This window comes from Lampetra planeri, chromosome 5 (assembly GCF_965212315.1).
Source record: "Lampetra planeri chromosome 5, kcLamPlan1.2.h2, whole genome shotgun sequence".
In the NCBI taxonomy this organism is placed as follows: Eukaryota; Metazoa; Chordata; class Hyperoartia; order Petromyzontiformes; family Petromyzontidae; genus Lampetra; species Lampetra planeri.
Window position 1 is genome coordinate 7559329 of NC_136111.1, and position 20223 is coordinate 7579551.

The window sequence follows — 20223 nt, forward strand, 5'->3', positions numbered from 1 at the left end:
TCATGAGCGAGCTGCCCACAAATGATCGCTCGACGAAGTTGCTTATCATGTGGAAATTTATAGCAGCCAAATACTCTAAACGCATGCTTCTAAAAGTGGGGGGAAAACCAGAGGATCCGGAGAAAAATCCACGCGACCTCGGGGAGAGAGAGAGAAAAGTGCAAATTCCAAATATACAGCAGCACGCGTCAGGGTTGTGATGGAACCCACGACCTCCTGTATACCCGGCGAGGTAGTTGACATCTCACCACCGTGGCACACTCGGGTGCTAGAGATCGTCGTTGCAGGCCAAGTCCACGCCTCTCGATGTCAGTCAGACTGCACCAGGTTGTCGTCGGCCCACGTGGCGCAAATTTCGCATTCCCATGACAGGAATAACTCCACCCATCAGCAAATTGGCGTTTTGTCCAGCAGAATTAAAATTGGATTGGGAGTCCTCCAAGCGGGAGGATTGGTGAGGATCACACTCTCTCCACAGGCGACCCATTAACGGACCTGGACAAAGGACGGAATCAACCCACGAGCGCTATGAGCGCAGCGCCGAGCCAGATTTCTTACAAAATATTACGTGGCTGTCAGCAGAGGGCAGTGCAGCAAAACTCGTTGCTGTGTTGTACCTTAAAGCAGGGGTCACCAACCCCCGGGCCGCGGTGACCAGCCTCTCCCCAACCAGCCCCACCTCTCCCACCCCCCACCCAGCCCCACCCAGCCGCACCCTCCCCACCCAGCCCCACCCTCCCCACCCTGCTCCTCCCCACCCAGCCCCTCCCCACCCAGCCTCTCCGTGCACGATGGACACAATAATCCCCTGTGGGCTGGTGTAACCAGGAGGTTCCTACCAGTATAAAGTTCAACACAATACCCCCCCATCAGATGTCGGACCAATTTAATTCCTGCCACCCAAACACTGATGCCAAGTCCAAGACTGCACAGCGTCACACTCGGGCAGGTGGCAACCAAACTCACTGCGACGTTGGCCATGGCTGGCAATCGGATTCAGGTCCCTGGGTTCTTAGTGTGGTGCGCTAACCACTGCGCCACTGCTCTGCCCCAATGAGAGTGTATCGCTTGGTAATTACACCGCACGACTTCTGGTAGCCAGGGGTTGTGGGGTCAATAATCCAGGGCAGTGGTGTCGGGTGGTTGGCATGGACCCTGGTGCAGACAATGGGAGCCTCTGTCCAATTTCCCCCTCTGTGCTGGTCTCTCTGGCCAGTGGGACCCTGTGCAGTTTAACCGCCTGCACACACATAAGCAACACCACTGCCAGATAATCTAAACAAAAAAAAACTAAGCCTGGGGGCTGCGTGGCATCTGAAGGCACAAAATAAAACGCACAGCAATGACGATTAAAACTTTTAATAACAAATAAATGTAAATGTTACCCCGTCACTTCATACAAAAATTCCAGTGCATCGCCGAGAGAAGTGCATCTTCATAAAATGTGCTCAACACCACTCACGGCAGAACAGCAATCTCATGGTAATGCAACTTTTCGAGAGAGAAAAACATTCACAGAATTACAGTTTGTAAAGGACGCACAATTAAACTAGACAATTGAAAAAGACGCCTGTTACTGTTAATACGTTCATTTTTGTAACGAGTTTCAATGGAACCTTCGGAACCACGGCCCTGTCCGCACAGCTTTGTGCGCAGTTGTCATCTGTTGGCCACAATGGATGAGTGGCATGCAATGCCCATTCGCTCTCCTAGCCTTGCCCAAACACACACCGTCGCTCACTTGTGGAGTATTTATCCATTATCGAATGATTTGCTACTCGCAGATGGCAGTGAGGCGGTGGTCGCGATGCTTATAGTCCTCGCCAATAAACATTCTCCAGGTCATGGGGTCACGCCCCCTAAAAATACAAATTTGCATCTTGGAACGGGGAATTCTACATTTGCATATTTTCTGTCCACTGCTCATCCTGGGACTACTCTCGGTACTCAAGTTATAAGTGGAATGATGAACAAACACTTTCAATAACTCTGTAGTAGAATGATTCATTTGGGCCACATGTGTGTATTGGTGGCATGGTCATCAGTACGACCTAGGGCCCACAACATGAGTTGGCACATTTACAACAGCATGTTACGGGAAGAATCAATAAAATATATATACTGTTGATTTGGTAGTGCTTACCGCAGAAACTCAGCAAACGCGCGGTTTGAGTCAACCCATGAAGCAAATCGCCAAGATGAAATGAGCGGTTAAATTTCGATTTAAAGCTTTCGTGACTGCAGGGATTCATCTTCTTGGTTCTTTCGGTAAAGTCCCGTAGAAGGGAAATAATGACGCTGTCTATCCGACAGACCTGTTTTTCACCTGAGGACGGCTGCTTGCGTTGTGGCCGAAACGTCGTGAGAATCGTATTTTATTATGTTTTATTTTTATTATTATTATATTATTTCCCTTCTATGTGACTTCACCGAAAGAACCAAGAAGATGAAATGAGCAAATAAGGGCAAGTTTCATTGTGAGGTGAGGAAGTGTGCTTTTAGTTTTACACGTGGTGTGGTCAGCATTTTATCAACACCATCAAGTTCGTTGCAGTTCTGCAAATGAAGATGCTTGAAAAGACATGAAAAAAATTCGAAGCGGTAGGCCTCATGAGGATGGGGTTCGATGACATGAACGCACGGGCCGGATACAGCCCCAAGTCCACAGTTTCCCCACTCCTCGTTCAAAACAAAACTTTCGTTAAAAAAAACTTCCGGGCCAACCCACCAAGGCCGAGGAGAATAGAGTAGGGCGGGGCAAGGGGGCAAGGGGAGAACACAGCGGAAGAGAGCTGAGGCCACGCAGCCCAGTAGCTTACGTCGCTGATCCGGGGCCAGAAATGAGCCGCTCCTCGGGAGAGCAACGGCTCGCAGTTTCCAGCAGTCGTGCAAGCGAGGTGTTGTCAGTCCTCGATGAGCTCTCCGAAGTACGCCGTGATGGTCTTCAGCTTGATGTTGAGGAAATTCTGTTCGATCTCCACCTTCCCGCCGGACCCGGCCAGGGACGTGAGCTGTGGCACGGACAGAATCACAGGCATGACGACGCGCTGGCAAAGCTACTCATTGAAACGCGTGCGCGCGGGGAACCTGCTGCGCATTTTGTATGTATGTTGAACTTCTTTCGCACCATACGTAGCCAACTGTGCAAATCGGAGGTGGCACACACACACACTCTGCTGTGCGCGATATCAGTCGGCTAAAAATATATATATATTTTACCAGGTGAGCTATTTAGCTCTTTTTCAGAAGCGACCCGGTCACGGATGGATACCTCAACGAAGTGGCTTATCATGTGGAAATTTATCGCAGCCAAATACTCGGATCGCTGGGTTTGTAGTACAGCGCGATAACCGCTACACTACCACTCCCCACACACACACACGTACACACACGTTGCCCAGCCATAACAGCCGCCCACTCCGAGCACCCTCACCTGATCCACGTCGGCGTTGCGAGGGAGGAAGAAGGCGATGTTCGGCGTGATCTGCTGAGCCAGCCGGAAAATCTCAAACGTGCAGCATGGGTCAAGGTCGGGCACCAGACACAACCGCACTCGTGCCATGAAGAGGCTACGGCCACTCTGCGTGGCCACTCTGCCATTGTTACTGTTCCCTATTTTTTGCAGGTCTCTACGCTCTTTACTTGTGATATCTACTACCATCATCCTCATCGTTATTAGCCTTGATCAATCCACTGCTGGATAAAGGCCTTGCAAAGCCGTTTGCCACCTCTCACAGTCCCATACGGTCAAACAACGCCCCCCGCAACGACCCGCACGCCCGCAACGAACGACCCGCACGCCCACAGGGGCAAGGAGGGGGCCTTCGTCCGGCTGCGAGATCGACCAATGGCGCCGCAACTCGGAGCTGCGGCGCTGGCGGTTCTCTTTCGCGTAAAAGGATATCCGCCGGGCGTCATCATGGAGTCGAGGTCGTAGGCGTGGGCGTCGAGGTAGGTGGGGCCCCCCCACGGCGGGCTCAGGAACACCACGTCGGCGCGCAGGCGCGGCGCCAGCGCCAGGAAGTCGCCGACGATGAACTCGATGCGGTCGTCCACCCCGTACACGCGCGCGTTGTGCCGCGCCAGCGCGACCTTCTCCGGGTCGATGTCCACCGCGATCACTGCGGACGTGCCAACGAGCGCGAGCGTGAGTGTATGGGAGCGTGTATGAGAGCGTGAGTGAGCGCGCGAGTGTATGTGCGAGTGTGTGGGAGCGTGAGTGAGCGCGCATGTGTGTGATTGAGTGTGCGAGTGTGTGTGTGAGAGCGTGAGTGCATTAGCGCCAAGATAGGGACTTGACGGCGTTTGTAAACGAGTGATGACAGTGTTGAAAGGGACGCCAGTGGTGTGGTTAGGGTTAGGAGTAGGGCGGAGGTTTATGAGCTGGTGGGGGGGTTGGTTTATGAGGGGTAGGATCTGGCGAGTAGTGTGGCTAGAGTAGAGGGATGGTTCAGGGTCTGGTTGGCTCGTGAGGGTTTTAGCTAGTGTCTCGTTGGTTAGGGTTAGGACTGGACGGGTGGCTGGGTGCGGAAGGTAAACTTACTTCCCGTTTCAATCCCTGATTCATAAGGGAACTGTGTTCTACTCCCGTGTTGTATCACGAGATGATCTGACTGGGTACCGCCATGGTCAGAACGTTCATCTCACAATAGGGAGATCTCCAATGCAATCAAATCGCAGTCCGGGGTTGACATGTCCTGTCATCTCTAAGGTTGATGAAAAAAATTGTTACCAATTCTGTGGGAAGTTAACGCAAAGACTACCACAATCCCATGGCGGAGACTGCGACAACCACCGTCGATTTTCCTCAAAGCAGTACGTATTTTAACAACCAAATAGGATCATGATGGGGCTCGAATCGACCTCGAACAGGGATTTGAACCCAAATGTGAGTCGAGCGTTTTAACCACAGTGCCACCCATCATATAATCAGCATCGTACGATAAGTAGTCACAGTCGCTTCACGTCACTGGTCAAAGGCAGACAATTGATCGTGATTTATAGCTGTGATCTACGGGGAATCATGTAATGTAATTGTGGCTTTTCACGTAATCGAATGAAGAATGAATGTATCTGTGCATGGTGTGTGCACGCGCCTGCGAGTGAGCGAGCGGGGAATAATAGTGCAGTGGTTCTGGTGCAGTGGTAAGTGCATTGTGCGACAAACCCAGCAACCAGAGTTAAATTCCTGGTCAGTTGGAAGTGGTGTTTGAACATTTTCTGGTCATCCCCTCGGTCAACTTAGCCTTAAAATCAATTCACAGTGCACGAGGGCGTGCGACGTTATCGGCCGAGCCGAAAAGGCTTACCTATGTTACTATGGTTTCTTTATTGACAGGTTTTCAGGAAAAAACCCTCTGATCAAATACCCCCAGTTTCCCAAGGGAATTCCCTTACAGCAGCACAACTTCACAATAAAACGTCTTTTATATTGAATCATCTTTTAAGCGGGTTATCTTGACCCAGGCAGATGGACTGAGCTGATGCATTAACGCTTTCAAGTGTCGTCGGAGAGCAGTAATAAAAAAAAAAAACTAAGCCACGACCAGCGCTAGACAGACAGCAAACCCGGCAGCTTTAAGCTTTACCCTGTAGGCCACCCACCTCGCTCGCAGGTGAACGCGAACTGGATGGCGTTGCCCCCAACTCCGCAGAACGCGTCGACGATGAGGTCGCACTGGCAGCGCTGGGCGATGTGCTCGGCGATCCGCTCCGGCGTCACCGAGAACCAGCCCTCTGGCCCGGCACCGGCAGGCATTGGAGGTGGTGGTGGGGGGAGCACATGTTTATAAAGAATATTTAAGTACACATGATAACAGCAATAACGACTATAGCCATTCACCACTGAGTAATGATGGCATCGCTGTGGCACTTGGGCCAGGGTGGATTAACTTTGGGAGGCAGTCGCCGTCCAACGACAACGGAGGGCGGAAGAATGACGCTCACAAAAACGAGCGAAACGAAGCGTCGGGCAGAAAAATGCAGGTTGGCACAATCGAGAGCACTGATGATGCATCTGCCAGTCGTCTAAGTCAACCCAAAACAAACGGGTCTGTTTCAGCATCTCTGGTCAGCGAGCCTTCAACACGTCACATGGCCTCAAAGTGCATGTAGCCTGGTAAAAGTGCCGTGGTGATGTCACCGCCATTTCGTGGCGAATGGCAGCTGTTGTTGTTGTTGAACTTTGAGGATACGTGAAGTGTGGAAGGCTTGCTGACAGGTCACTGGACAAGCCCGGTGTTATAGCTTAATACACCAACTTGCTGTGTTTTTGTGAACGATGACAACGATCCCCCATTAGGACTTGAACAGACTGCTGGGTAAGTGTTCTTGAGCGAGTACGCACCATATGAAGTTACGTGCAAAGCAAGTAAAAAGAAGATTCATCATTTTGGGAATAACAAAAAAATATCCTTCTGAAACCCAAGATCAAGAATATTAATCTACAGAAGCAACATTTCATCGGAAGAACAGCTGGTGAAGTGTTGGCATCTTCTACAGCAGTAACGTATCAGCACAGTTGTGCATGTCTAATCACCACAATTTCAATCTTGCTGGTAAAATGCTCGCGGTTTTGGCAGTGCACATTAAAATCATCCCACAAAGTTTGTGCTTCCAATGATTTCTGTTCTGTTTAACCATCGACAACCACAGTTAATCCATTACCTCTATTCGAGTGCAGTGGCCTACAAACAAATGATTCAAGGCTTTTCATTTCATCACAAGAGTGCACTTGAATAACAAATCGTTCGCAAAAAAACAAAAACAATCAATTTGTTTTACGGGGCCCGTCCCTTAACAAGCAGCGGGGGAGGAGATACTGGGAGAGAGAGAGAACAGGCAAGGCCAAACCACAAACCCAGCAAGCTGATCGTTAATCATCCGAGATTATTGACAGATTACAGACCTTCATTTATCCACTGCTGGATGGAGGCCTCCTTGCACCGTGTCAGTCTCGGGGGGGGAGGGGTTAATTGACTATACTTGACCACACTGGTCAATATGTGAGGCGGTGGGGGGTGGTGGGACCCAGAAGAATTCAGATATCACTCGCCATTGAGTTCGGGGTTGAGAATGTAACTTGGTTCATTAGCTTTAGAGTGTATGTGATGGATTGCGAGTACAGTATTCCCCTCATCACTCACAGAATTGCTAGCCGCGATTTTGCCTAGCCACGATTTTGCCTAGCCACGAAGCGCATCAGGAAGTCTACACAACTGCACCGAGAGAGAAAGACAGCGACGAGAGAGAGTGCGGTGCGGCAAAGTGATGAGAGATGACGTGATGAACAGAAGAGATGAGAGAGATGGAGAGAGAAACAACTTCTTGAAGCTTTAGGAGCATCTGCAGACGTACGCCAGGATCATTATCCGCGAAATTCGATATTCAGGAGCATCTCCGAAACGTATCCCTCGCGAATAACCAGGAAATACTGCAACGGTGTAATAGCATTATAAGCAGCCCATTGGACGCAATGGACAGTGTGCTCACACTGGGACAAAGGAGGGAATGTGCCTCAAGAGGACGTCCCTATTGGAGATTAACTGCTGATACCAGCTCATGTGAAAGTGCTCAATGGGTTCATGGCATCGCAATATCCCGAGAAATGGCAGCGGCTTGGGAAGGCCTTCATCCAGTAGTGGCTTGATCAAGGCTAATAATGTTGATGGTGACTATCAGCTTTAGTCAAGTGATGATGATGATGGTGATAGTAAGCAGGAAAGTAAAAGTAAACAGCCAAAAGGTGAACAGTCTCGCAGAGTGGCCATGAACTAATCAGTCTATTTACTTCATATTTTATCATCTTGCCAAGTCACGTAATTTGTCACATTCTAGCGCTGACCCGCAGCATTTTAATGACCCACCCGCGACGTTGTTAAACAAACGCTGCAACAATAAACGACAGCCGGGGCAAGTGGGGATTTTAAACGACTTGACCCAACACACGTTTTAATTGTCGTCACTCACGCTGTCACGAATCCACATTTGCAATTATTTCCTTCCTTCCTTCCTTGCTTGCGCGTCCCGCTGTCTCGCTAAAACAATAGCGTTGAAACGGTGCAACGAAATTGATTCTACCGCGCAGGATGCCGCGGTGTCGTTTGACACAAATGTCCAACGTTTCGCTTCCACGTGCCGGCAGCTTCTTGAGCAGCGTCTTCAAGGACCGAAGTCAAAGTGAGCAGTGCATCACATCGTGTCAGGGGCTGACATACAACTGAAATTTGAAGTTTTCTTGAGCGAAAATAAATAAAAATAAGTGACAAACTAAATTTATCAAGGTTGTTTTTTTTAGTTTGTGACTGGGCTGAGGTGATCATCTCGCTTTGAACTTTGATCACAGCGGTTATGATCGATAAAGCCTCCCAGTCGCAGCTAAATCGCAGGACCCTGAGAAAGGCCGACGGCTTGGCAAGACCGTTCTGACTTTAGTTCCTGAGGAAGCCCCCAGTACGTGGAGCGAAACGTCTGGACACCGTGCCGAACGCACGCCAAAGCCAGAAATTTCCCGCACCCCCAATTAGCACGGTTGACTACGTACGGTGCAAAGAAGTTCAACATACTTACATACATACAAACTACATCGGAGAGCTCATGAAATAAATTATCCTATATATAATTATTATATTAAACGTCATGAAGCTGAGGGAGCACATGCAGGCTTGTCCAACAAACTCAATTACCCCCACCGCAAGTTGTGTACACATGACCGCACAATCCATTTTGTGCGTTCGAGTGACAGCGAGCGCCTTGCCCTTAGTCTACCAACCACGAGCCACATTTGGAAATGATTCCATCACTTGCGCGAGAGGAGGGAGCGAGCGGCACTGGGCGGAGGAGGCAGGAAGCCGCGCGGTTTTCCCCAGGTGGAGGGAGGTGGAGGTGCAGAGACGCAAGTGACCAAATCCATCGCTTTCCATTATTTCTGCTCTATTTCTTTTTTTGCGAATACAGTAAAAGCTCTGTTATCCGACACCAGCCGAGATATTAACTACCTCGCCTGGTATACAGGAGGTTATGGGTTAGATCCAGTCCCTGATGCCTGTATATTTTGGAGTTTGCATACTCTCCCCGTAGTTGCGTGGATTTTTCTCTGGATCCTCCGGTTTTTCCCTCCACATTTAGAATCAACGTGCGCTCAGAGTATTTGGATGCTATACATTTCCACGTGATAATCCACGTCGATGAGTTATTATTTGTGGCCAGGTCGCTTCTGAAAAAGAGCTATATAGCTCAGTGGGCCTTACCTGGTAAAATAAAAATGGTTGATAATTTGATCTTTGCGTGAGACGTTTGGGGGCACGGCTCGGTTTCTGCAGTGGGAAGACAGGCTGCCTCCTCCCGAGCTGTGCAGGGGTGGCGCGGGGCTCGGCTGTACAGTGCAAGTGCAGGTTTCCCCCTCGCTCTATGCGGTAGTAGCAGTAAATGCGTTTCCATAAAAAGGGCCCACAAAGCGAAACTGCGCGAGGAGACAGCTGTAGTGAAGTTTGGGTAGAAATAGGTTAGCCCCATACACAGCGTGAAATTGCACAAACCGAACCCGCGTGAAGCGAGGGACACCTGTACTCGAGTATGTATGTTCAACTTCTTTCGCGCCGTACGTAGCCAACCATGCCAAGTGTGAAGAAGCCACTGAGCCACAGTTGGCATTGGCGGCCGCATGGGCCATCTCCTCACCGCGATCGAGTCGGATGCCCTCGTCGAAGCGCGAGAAGAGTCGGTAACGCTGCGCCCAGTACTTTATCAGCTCCGGGTCCGATGCCACATCCAGGGGCATCGAGTCCGACCGCGGCCCTCGCTTCTCTGCAGGGAGACGTGGCAACGTACGAAACGATACAGACAGGCGCGTCCGATGAAGCGACGCGCGTCGCCGGGCGACCCCGCGGTTACCGCACGCTCCCCACTGGGGGTGACGGGTTCAAAGGCTCGGAATGCAGGGTCAGGTCGCCGCCGTGGAATTTACACAAGATACAGGAACGTGAGCGTCAAACGCGCACGCATGCCCTTTAGCCTGTTCGTGAGGACGTTCATCAAAGAGTAGCCGGAGAGGCGGCCGGCTTTGTCAAAGGTCAGAGATACTGAGCAGACACTACCGAGAACTTGGGTTCAAATCCAGGTAGATCGGCTGCCGGTGATGAAAAAGGGCTGGCAAGCGTGGCGGGTTGATGGTCTTAGCGCAGTCATTGACAACTACAAAAAACACATTAAATCCGAATATATAAAATTTTCGATTTGCATAAAAATTAGAAATTTAGGGGATATAAAAGGTGACCGAGTATGGAGAGGCTTTAAGAAGCTGATCTCTCTACTGCTGGATGAAGGCCTCTAAAGCTATCACCATCTCTCATGGGCTTTAACAATCCATAGCAATGCCAACCTTTACATTTGCCATAACATGGCAAGCCATCACAAACTAACTTGTCCCCTCCCCCCCCCACCCGACCTCTCCTATGCTCCCGCTCGTAGTCCCTACCTGGGTGGGGCAGTGAGCCCAATTTTCTCCCTTTCCCAAATCCCAAGAGCACTGAGTTTTGGATTTCCCCCCTCCGCTCCCATTGTGACGGTTTGTGCTTTGTACAGTGCTCTTAAATTTCGATGTAAAGCTTTCGTGACTGCAGGGATTAATCTTCTTGGTTCTTTCGGTAAAGTCACGCAGAAGAGAAATAATAAAAATAAAACACAATAAAATAATTATCACGACGTTTCGGCCACAACGCAAGCAGCCGTCCTCAGGTGTGGCCGAAACGTCGTGAGAATTGCATTTTATTATGTTTCATTTTTATTATTTTATTATTTCCCTTCTACGTCCCTTCTACGTGACTTTACCGAAAGAACCAAGAAGATACAGTGCTCTTATTAAGTTAAAAAAGCAATTTCAAAAACTTACTAGTCCTCCACACAGCTCCTGCACATGTGCTGAACTCATTGCCCCACCTCCACTGCCTACCAGCGTAATTCCAAGCACAACGTAGATTTCAAAAGAAAACATTTTTTGAATCAAATCCTAACTCATAGGAGTAGGGGGGGGTACAGTGAATTCCTACGCGTAATAAACGGTTCCACGGTTAATGAAGCGCTGCCTACTTCTCGTTAGCCCAGCACGTTTGGCTGCGTGTTGCCACGTGTCCTCCCCTTCTCCTCTTCTTCCGTCATCGGCGTCATCACCGTCACCGTGCTGTTCCTGCCGCGGTGCCGACATCCCCGCTGGACCGAGGTGGGCGTCGCCCGAGCCGTGACGAGACTCGCCCTCAGAGTTGTCCGCCCCAGAGCCACGGCGGCTGTCACCGGCTCCCCCGGTGGCGGCTCCCACCGCCACATCCTCAACGCCGCACTCGTCATCGCCGTTCTTATTCTTCTCCTCCTCCTCGTCGCCTTCCTCCTCTTCCTCGTCTCTCTCTGCCCTGCGTCTCTCTGCAGGCACGAGCTGCGGAGTGGACTGGGTCTCCTCAAGAGCCGCGCCGGGAGACTCGGATGCCTTCTCGTGGTTCTCCAGGAATGATTTCACCTGTGGCCAAAAGGTAAGCACGGCCGAGTGGGTGGGGTAGGCCGGTAAGTAGGTTGGTAGGGAGGGAGGTAGGTGGGATATTAGTTGGTTATCTCGACAAGTTGATGTTTATTTATGTAGATGGGTGACTAGTTGGCTAGGTAGTTAAGTAGGTAGAAAGCGAGGAAGGTCGGTAGGGAAATAATTATTTGGTTATGTAGGCGAGTAGGTGGGTGGCTAGCCAAGTAGGTAGATGTGAGGGTAATTAATTGGTTACGTAGCTAAACGGATGTTTATTCAGGTGAGGTGCGTAGGTAGTTGATTGTATAGGTAAGCAAGTGAGAGTGGCAATTGGGTGATTGGATAGGTGGCTAGATGGATGGTCAGGCAAGCCGGCATGCAGGTGGATAGGTAGGTGGGTAGTTAGACAGTTACATAGCTAGGCAGGTGATTATGTAGGTATGCATGTTGGTCGGGAGTCAGGCAGGCCGGCAGGTAGGATCGCGTGCTGATGAAGGTAGGTGTGTCGATGTGTCCGATCTGACTCCATGGCGCTCGGGCACCTGAGGCAGGACGCGGCTCCTCTTGGCGCGCGTCACCTCGCCGGCATCGGTGAAGAAGAGGTGGGAGGTGGCACGGCTCTTGGAGCCGTGCATGTCGAGCTTCGCGTTCTCCTGATGCAGACGCCGGTGGTGGAACGTCGCTCGGCACACGCCGACCCGCGGCAGCTCCCGGTACCTTGCCGAAGGAACCGCGCGCAAAGCCACATCGTCGTCGTCATTATTTTCACCGTCAACGCAACCGCCGTCATGACCATCATTACTGCCAACGTCATCAATACCGGTGCCATCACAACCATCGCTACTGCCACCGTCGTCAACACCACCACCGTTAATGCCATCGCTACTTGGACCGTCATCATTTGCATGATAAATAAGATCGCTGTCATTATCACTGCCACGACCTTCGTCCTCATCACCATCGCTAATACTACGACCACCATTACTATAGCTACCACCACCATCGTGTTCACTAATGCGACCGCAATTTTTATGCTCACTGCAGCATTAATATTAGCACCATCATTATCATTAACAGCACCACCACCACCGCCGCCGCCGTTATCATCACCACTACCACTAGAGGTCACAGCAGAGGGGCATCTCCGCCGCGGGCGGCCTCTGTGCGTCACCTGCGCGCCGTGCCGGCCGGGTCGCTGCGGAAGCCAAGGGCCAGGTAGGGGTCGTCCTGGAGAACGCTCGCATTCTCCTCCGCGTCCAGCTCATGGCTGCCCCAAACAATACGACACACATAACAGGCATGGTACGATGGATACGACATACCACGACACGCACGGTACGAAAGACCACTACACGCAGGGTACGATGCATACGACATACTATGACACGCACGGTACGATGGATGCGATATCCACATACAACATGCTTTACATGACACACAAAGTGACACACGAACCGCGCCCATTCGCGCCACCAAAAGGGAAAATCTTGACATTGCCGCCCCTCAGTTCCCATCCGCCCCCTCAACCGCCTGGACCGCTTGCACTCACCTCCTCTTTATCTTAGAAGACACCTCATCCGGGGGCCCGTCATCATCCCTGTCTTCTCCGGCCGCACCCTCACCACGGTCCGCTCTCCGCGAGCCCCCGGGCCCTGAGTACCCACCAGCAGGGCTCCCTACGGAGGACAGGTAGAACGGCAGTGAGGGGCGAGTCAAATCATCTACAACATTTACTCCCAATGCGTGTTCATCTCTCGTACCCGACGCTCCCGCTGCCGACCTCTGACCCTTGTTTCTCCGGCGGCCGCACTTGCCGGTGCCGCCCCCTCCCCGCTGGCACGTCGTGCCAGCGTCACCGTCCCGCACGGAAAGGCGAGCCACGCCGAGGCACGCCGCCGGCACGTCCGCCGGCGTGTCACCATCCGCGCGGGTGCGCCCCACATCGGCAACGCCGTCATCGTCAACGGTGTCATCGTCAACGCCGTCGTCGTTGCCAACGCCGTCAAGGCCGTCGTCGTCGCCAACGCCGTCAAGGCCGTTGTCATCGCCAACGCCGTCGTCAATGGCGCCGCCGCCAACGCCGTCGTCAACGCCGTCGTCAACGCCGCCGCCGTCAACGCCGCATGCTGACGTCGCGGGGGTGCCGCCGTCGCTCTCGCAGCGAGGGCCGTCCACAGTCGCCCCCGCAGGCTTCTCCATCAATCCGTCGCCCACCTCCGCTCCCACTCCGTCGCCACCGCCCACGGCCGCCACCGCCGGCCCCACGCATGCAGTGTCGCCGGCCCCCCGCGTGTCGACGCCCCAGCCCTGCGCGCTCCAGTACAGGAAGTGCTCGCGGTAGAGGTAGCGCTGCTCGGCGGCATGCGTATCCCACTCGGGGCGGGTATCCTCGCCGCTCCACGGCGCCGGCGCCGCCTCGTCACCCGCACCCCACCCCGGGTGGCGTTCCAGCCAGGCCTGCCACAGCAGCGACTCGCCATACAGGCTCCAGTAGCTCTGCCACTCCGCCTCGTACGCCTCCTCCCCCACACCTGTGGCGGCGGCATTGGTGGTGCTAGCAGCAGCATTGGCGGTGGCATCGGCGATGCCGACGACGGCATTGGTTGTGTTGGCGGCAGTGCGGACGGTGATTGTGGCGGCGGTGGTAGAAGCGCAGCCGTTGCCGAGTGCCGCGTTGGTCGTTACCCCCGGCCTCCCCGTGGCTGTGCGCCGGTGCCGCCGCGTCCCCACGGAGCGAGATTCCCCGCGGCCACCGTTTGCTCCGCGTCCCCCTCGGGCCGAGAGACAGCGCGAGCCTCCAGGGTGACCGTCGGTGCCACGGCCGCCAGACTGACAAGCGCGCGACACAACATGCGCACGTTAAACCTGCGCCAGCGACATATAATCAACATGCGCTTAGGAGTATTTGGCTGCTCTAAATGTCCACGTGATGAGCCACTTCGTTTAGCTATATAGCTCAGTGGGCCTTACCTGGTAAAGTAAATATTTTTTTGTAAAAATTGTTAATATAATATACAAACGAGCAGTCCTCATTTGTCACTCCGCTGCTGGATGAGCATCTCCCCCCCCACCCCCCACCACATGTGGATGACAATTCGCATGTAATTTGCCTAAATTGTAAATAATCGATTCTCACGGTGATGCTCTTATTCACGTACTGCGATCTTAAGAATCAATTTTAATTATCAATCGTTACCTGCTATGTTAATTAAATTGCGTGATACGATCAACGTAATGAATAAGTGATAAACATTTAATACCGATCAAAACGTGCTCATTCAAATGAACAATGTGTGTACGCGCACACACACACTAACCTTTCTTCCCTTTCTGTCCGAGCTGACAAACTGTGCTGGAAGTCCCATGACTCTCATCAACTCAGTTTCATCCTCCTCGCTCCGTTCACTGCCCAGAGTCCTCTTTTCTGTACCTCCTGTCCCTTTGCCGCCATCATTACTAACGTCGCCACCATCACTGACGCTGTAATCGTCGTCATCAGTGTCTTCACAAGCACCACAACCTCCATTTTTGCCGTCCTCTTCACTACTCACTTCTTCTTCATCATCATCAGCTTCACCATCCCCTCCTCCACCATCTCTCACATTACCTCCTCCATCATCATCCTCATCATCATCACACTGGCCAAGACCTTCATCTGGTTGATATTCTTCCTCCGACTCCAAGGCACTGGAGGCTGTGTGATGTACAAGTAAATGTGACAATTCAACCACCGACAATGAGCCTCATATTAAAAGTGCATTTAATGCCTTGTGCATTTTATGAAATCGTTTACAAACTAGAAATTAGCTCATGTCACAATAACAATTAGTATGATGCCATTAATAAATATGAGAAATATTTAAACGTCTCAAAATCTGAATTGCCCTGTTTTTATTCATCCAAGCCGAGCAGGTTTCTCACCTCCGATTAGCAAGGTTAGCTACGTACGGTGCTAAAGAAGTTCAACATACATACACCGTACAGGTTTTACTATTTTCCCAAACTGATTTCTCCGTGGCAGTGACTCCTGGCGTTGTGTGCTGTGATTTAAGCATTGTTTTTACGGTAGCGTCCAGATTGTAAGTACAATCGGATCGAATCCGTCGCATGGGAGCTCATTTCGACATGTCATTCGCTGCAACCGCAACTTATTTGCTTGACAAGCAAACATAAAAGGGCATACGGTTCACGTATTTGATTCTTGAACATACAAATATATTTTAATGCCATTACATGGTTTTACAAACGTCTTTAATGAGCAAAAATGTACTTTTTTTACGAGTGATTTAAAATCTCCATGAACTGCTGACGAAAGAGATGAAACTCACGCGGGATGCTGTCATTGTTCTCCCCGTGCTCCTCGGAGCTCTCGTCGTCCGTGGGCCTTCCCTTCACACCCCAGCGGCACAGCTCGTGGTCCCTGTGAGGCACAAAGACAGCCGATTTACAGACTGTTAGGACAAGTGCTGTTAGCGAACACCTATGACGGCCCGCACAGCACACGAGAGGGTGGGTGGCCAATACCACGCCCGGCCGCTTTTGCCTCCCCAGCGGTGCTATTTACACACAGCACCGGGTACTCATTGCATTTAGTTTTGTTTGTAGTCCTTCTACCGCACCTCTGATTAGCACGGTTGGCTACATACAATGCAAAAGGGGTTCAACATACGTACATACGGAGTCCCAGTACCGGTTCAGATAATCGTCACAGGTGGTTGTCCGTGAGAGGAAATCGAATTCGGGTCGCCGGGTCCGTAGCACGGCGCGCTAACCGCTGCGCCACCGGTCCCCACTTAGTGGACGGACAGATGGACGGCCACGTGAATGGATAGACGAAGATAAATCATTTTACCTCGTATATGAAATAGATTCAACGATGCGCCATTACGTGACTGATGTGGACACAGACAAAAACTAAGAGCGAACGACTGACAGATACTCACCATAGGCCATCATGGAGAATTGTGGGTAATACAAAAGTCAGTTTCTAGTCACAAAAAATATATATATCTACGTACATCAAGCTACAGTATTCGCATTTGTTTAAGCAGGAAACTCAATCCTAGTTTAGACTTTTTTTGAGTCTCACCAGCAAGGTGTGGCCCGTTAAACAAAGGCGACTTGTTGCCTGCTGTTATAGGCAAGAGCCCTCCACCATGGGGGCCCTATTCTGCGCAAAAAAACCCATCAACGCATTGCCAAATAAACTGAAATGTTATTTGGACAGACTGTGGGATCGATGCTTTCTAGCAGCGTCTGTTTACCGCGTTTAAAAGAAGGCATCGACAGACCGGCATTGAACACCGGACAGAAATTACTTTCTTCCCAGAATTTGGCTAGCCTCGCACCGGCGGGGGAGGTCAAACCCATTTCACACTTGTTTTTTTCCCAAAGTCTGACCAGCAACAACGACGACGCGCATTCAAAAAATGAAGAAAAAACGAGAGCAAATTGCATCGTGCGATTCCCGTACTGCGGCACCAGAATAGTGAATGACGCTGGATCGATGGACGTACATTTGCAGGGATTGATTCCCAATACCATCACATCATTACGTTTCATAAGCAATGCTCCCCGGTCACAACAGCCGCACGAAGACAGAGGTTAAAGTGTAGGAAGCAGTCGAGCGGTGGGGGGGGGCGGGGAGCCCAAAAGAAACTGTCTCTCACCACGGAGATGGAAAACCACTCGTGGGTCAGCGTCAGAAACCACCCACACGGACCCTGACAGCCCCCCACAGCTCCCCACAACCAATCACTGTCCCTTACAGCCCCCCTCCCACCACAGATCACCCTGGGTGAAGTTCTGTGAGGTGGGGTACGAGATAGGTTCAGGTGAGGTGAACACAAAAGCTTTGCTCTTTGAGAATTTCGCGGTGTGTGTGTGCGCGCATGTTATACAGCTCCAGTCGGCGGGAGGGACAGTTGTCGAGTTCGGAATGAGAACTGTCGTGTTAGGGGCCATCCATTGAGTGCGTACGCATGGAGGGGGGAGGGGGGGGTTAACCAAAATGAGTACGCTTGCGTATGGGGGGTCTACTGACACTGTACGTACGCATAGGAAACGGGGGTGGGGGGTGAAGCCTCGATAATAATTTGTTTACATTGGCCTTCAAATGAGTTAGATAGTCCGGCGGTGGACTATTTGCTTAAACACGTTAATATTATTAATCCATGATCGTTTCTGCGTGGATTAAATATCGGCCGTTCTATAGGATTCGGGGGGGGAGTTCGTCAAGCGTACGTACGCAGGTGGGGAGGGGGAGGGGTGTAAAAAGTCCGTGTGCGTACAGGGAGGGGTCAGGTTTTGACAGATTTTTGCGTACCCACTAAACGGATGGCCCCTTTCGGTTTAAACGAGCGGCCTCAGCCGGGTGGGTGTTGAGCCACTGACCTCACGAAGGCGCGGCTGCACACGCACGTGATGACCGCACTGGGGTCCATCCCCTCGGGCTGCAGGAGCAGCTGAGCCACCCTGCTGCTGCTGCTGTGGTACATCATGGCCAGCCACGGAGCCCTGCTGATGCCTGCAGTAGCTGGGTGAACACAGCAGCAGAATTGTTAATAAAAAAAGGAGCCGTGTGTTCGTTACGAGGACGGCAAGCGGTAGGCGCAGTGATGAGCGATCCGCGCTGTGAATCCAGCTACCCTTGTACTGTGCTTTGGGCCCGTCCATAAATGACGTCACGCGATTTTGGACGATTTTTGACCCCCCCCCCCCCGCGTCACACGGCGTCACAAAAAGTCAGACCCCCCTCAAATATGACGTCACAAAGCTTTGCCCCCCTCCCCCAAAACTATTGTCATTGTAGTGCGTATTTAATGTGGCGCTGCACTCTGATGTTGTAGGAGAAAACATTTATTTAATTAAGTAGAACGTTGTCTATATTTATTTAAAGTTGCGCATTTTGATGTGACGTCACATTTCTAAACCCCCCCTCGTCACAATTTGCTTGACGTCATTTATGGACCGGCCCCGAACACGAAACGTTTACAAATGGCCATTAGCAGTATAATGGTCCGTTGTAATATAGCAATTATAACATTGGCACAAGTTATTACAATGTAACATTGTACCGCGTTTGTGTGCTATGAAGGTACATCGACCGAAACGGGCTTTCTTGTGCTTGTGCACCACTGCCATAGCAGCAGCATCTCCAAATAATTTAACGAGTTATAAACAAACACACTACGTAGTACCGAGGAGAATAAACCACCATCATCATCACCATCAACCACGAGAACTCGGCTCATCCTCACAGAGAGAGGCGCTGTTTTCAGACGCTGCTCCCCGCGGCCGTCTGGAACGCTCTCGTGTCGTTTATTGTGAAATTTTGGTCACAGTTCCTATGATCACTGTAACATTGCTTTTATGGCTTTATTTTGGTGATTTCGAAAACGTGTTTTTGGGTTTGGCCATGTTTGTTTGTTGTAGTACGGGGTTAGAATGATGGCTTTAATCTAAGTTGTCTTGTGGTTGTTGTTGTTTGACTTGCATTCCACTGGGATTTTTGCACAGCGTTGGTGTACGGTGCTTTTTTTCTGGAAGACTTTGCAGTTTTTTCCTGGATTTTCCTGTTTGCACTTAGTCACTTTAAGATGTTTTCTTGTTCATGTTTTAGTTTTTTGTTTGTTGCGGTTGCACCCGATTCAAGAGCCGAATGGCTCACAGGGCTATACCTAATAAATGAAACTGAAACACTTCCTTCCGATTATTTAGCACTTTTAAATCACCTCGAGTGGAAACTCACTATTAGAACTGCTTTTGTGTGTGTATGTGCGTTTAGTTTTGTTGTCCTTGCCTTGCAACTGGGGAGCGTCTTACTTTCCGGTGCGTTTTACAAACCCAGAGATTAATAATAATACGGCGTCATCCGATTAACTTTAATTATACGACTGCGATGTTGTCTTGAACTCGTGGATAAGCCTTCCACGTCGAAAAAGGCAGCCCATACGTACACAATAATTACATTTTCAATGACACACCTCCGATCGGCGCGGTTGGCTACGTACGGTGCGAAAGAAGTTCCACGTGTATACAGTGCACGTGTCCCACCGCGTGGCGTACAGTGGCGGCTTTATCTGCGCACGTGCGCGGTGCACGGCAGCTGCCGCGGCATCAGCAGCAAATAACACGGACGACATTAAATCGGTGAGAGTTTAACTCGAGGGTAACGGCGGTTGCCACGCAACTGGGTAACCTCACCTCACGCTCCACTGTCGCTTCGCAGTCGCAGCAGCCGCGTGTCGATTACGATCCGGCGTATCGACAAGGCGACTCCAAAGTTCGATTCGTCGAGTCTCACAAACGATTGTGAGAGTGGGGAAGGTTTCGTTTCTCGAGCTTATATTTCCGCGCAAATGATAGCTTGGGTATAATTAATCGAGCAAACTTGACAGTGACAGACGGGGAAGACAACACGGTGATTGATTTCTCAATTGCAATCAGTATCGGAATCGTGAATATCGATTCTCCTGTAGGGAATCGAGCCGCGCTTTACATTTCCCAGTGCGCGTAGACAAACGTTCCCGCCAAAGATTGGTCACGAGCGCACCACGTGACGAGTAAGTTGGCTCAGCCAATCGCGTGGCGATGAGGTCCGCCCCGCCCACCCGCCTTACGCTCGACGCTGATTGGGCGCTTAGGCTCCTCAAACCAGGAAGCGAGGATTGGGGGGGGGGGTCCCACGTGACCTGTAGATGCACGTGGCGCGTGAA

The 20223-nt window shown here is 51.2% G+C and overlaps 1 protein-coding gene across 2 annotated transcripts; it reads right to left on the reverse strand.

The window, feature by feature from the left end:
• Positions 1-1343: 1343 nt before the first annotated feature.
• TGS1 (trimethylguanosine synthase 1) lies at positions 1344-19943 on the reverse strand. 2 transcript variants are annotated; one of them, XM_078594288.1, is made up of 14 exons: positions 19712-19943; positions 17900-18041; positions 15835-15926; positions 14824-15200; positions 13267-14335; positions 13056-13182; positions 12678-12773; positions 12049-12223; positions 11086-11506; positions 9679-9804; positions 5605-5736; positions 3905-4121; positions 3434-3512; positions 1344-3011 (listed from the first exon to the last, which is right to left on the reverse strand). In XM_078594288.1, the coding sequence occupies exons 2-14, from the start codon at positions 18004-18006 to the stop codon at positions 2904-2906; spliced, it is 3126 nt and encodes a 1041-aa protein (XP_078450414.1). In that variant the 5' UTR covers positions 18007-18041; positions 19712-19943; the 3' UTR covers positions 1344-2903. The 2 variants fall into 2 exon arrangements, with proteins under 2 accessions (XP_078450414.1, XP_078450415.1); XM_078594289.1 differs by lacking the exon at positions 19712-19943 and adding an exon at positions 19519-19693.
• Between the last annotated feature and the right edge of the window lie 280 nt (positions 19944-20223).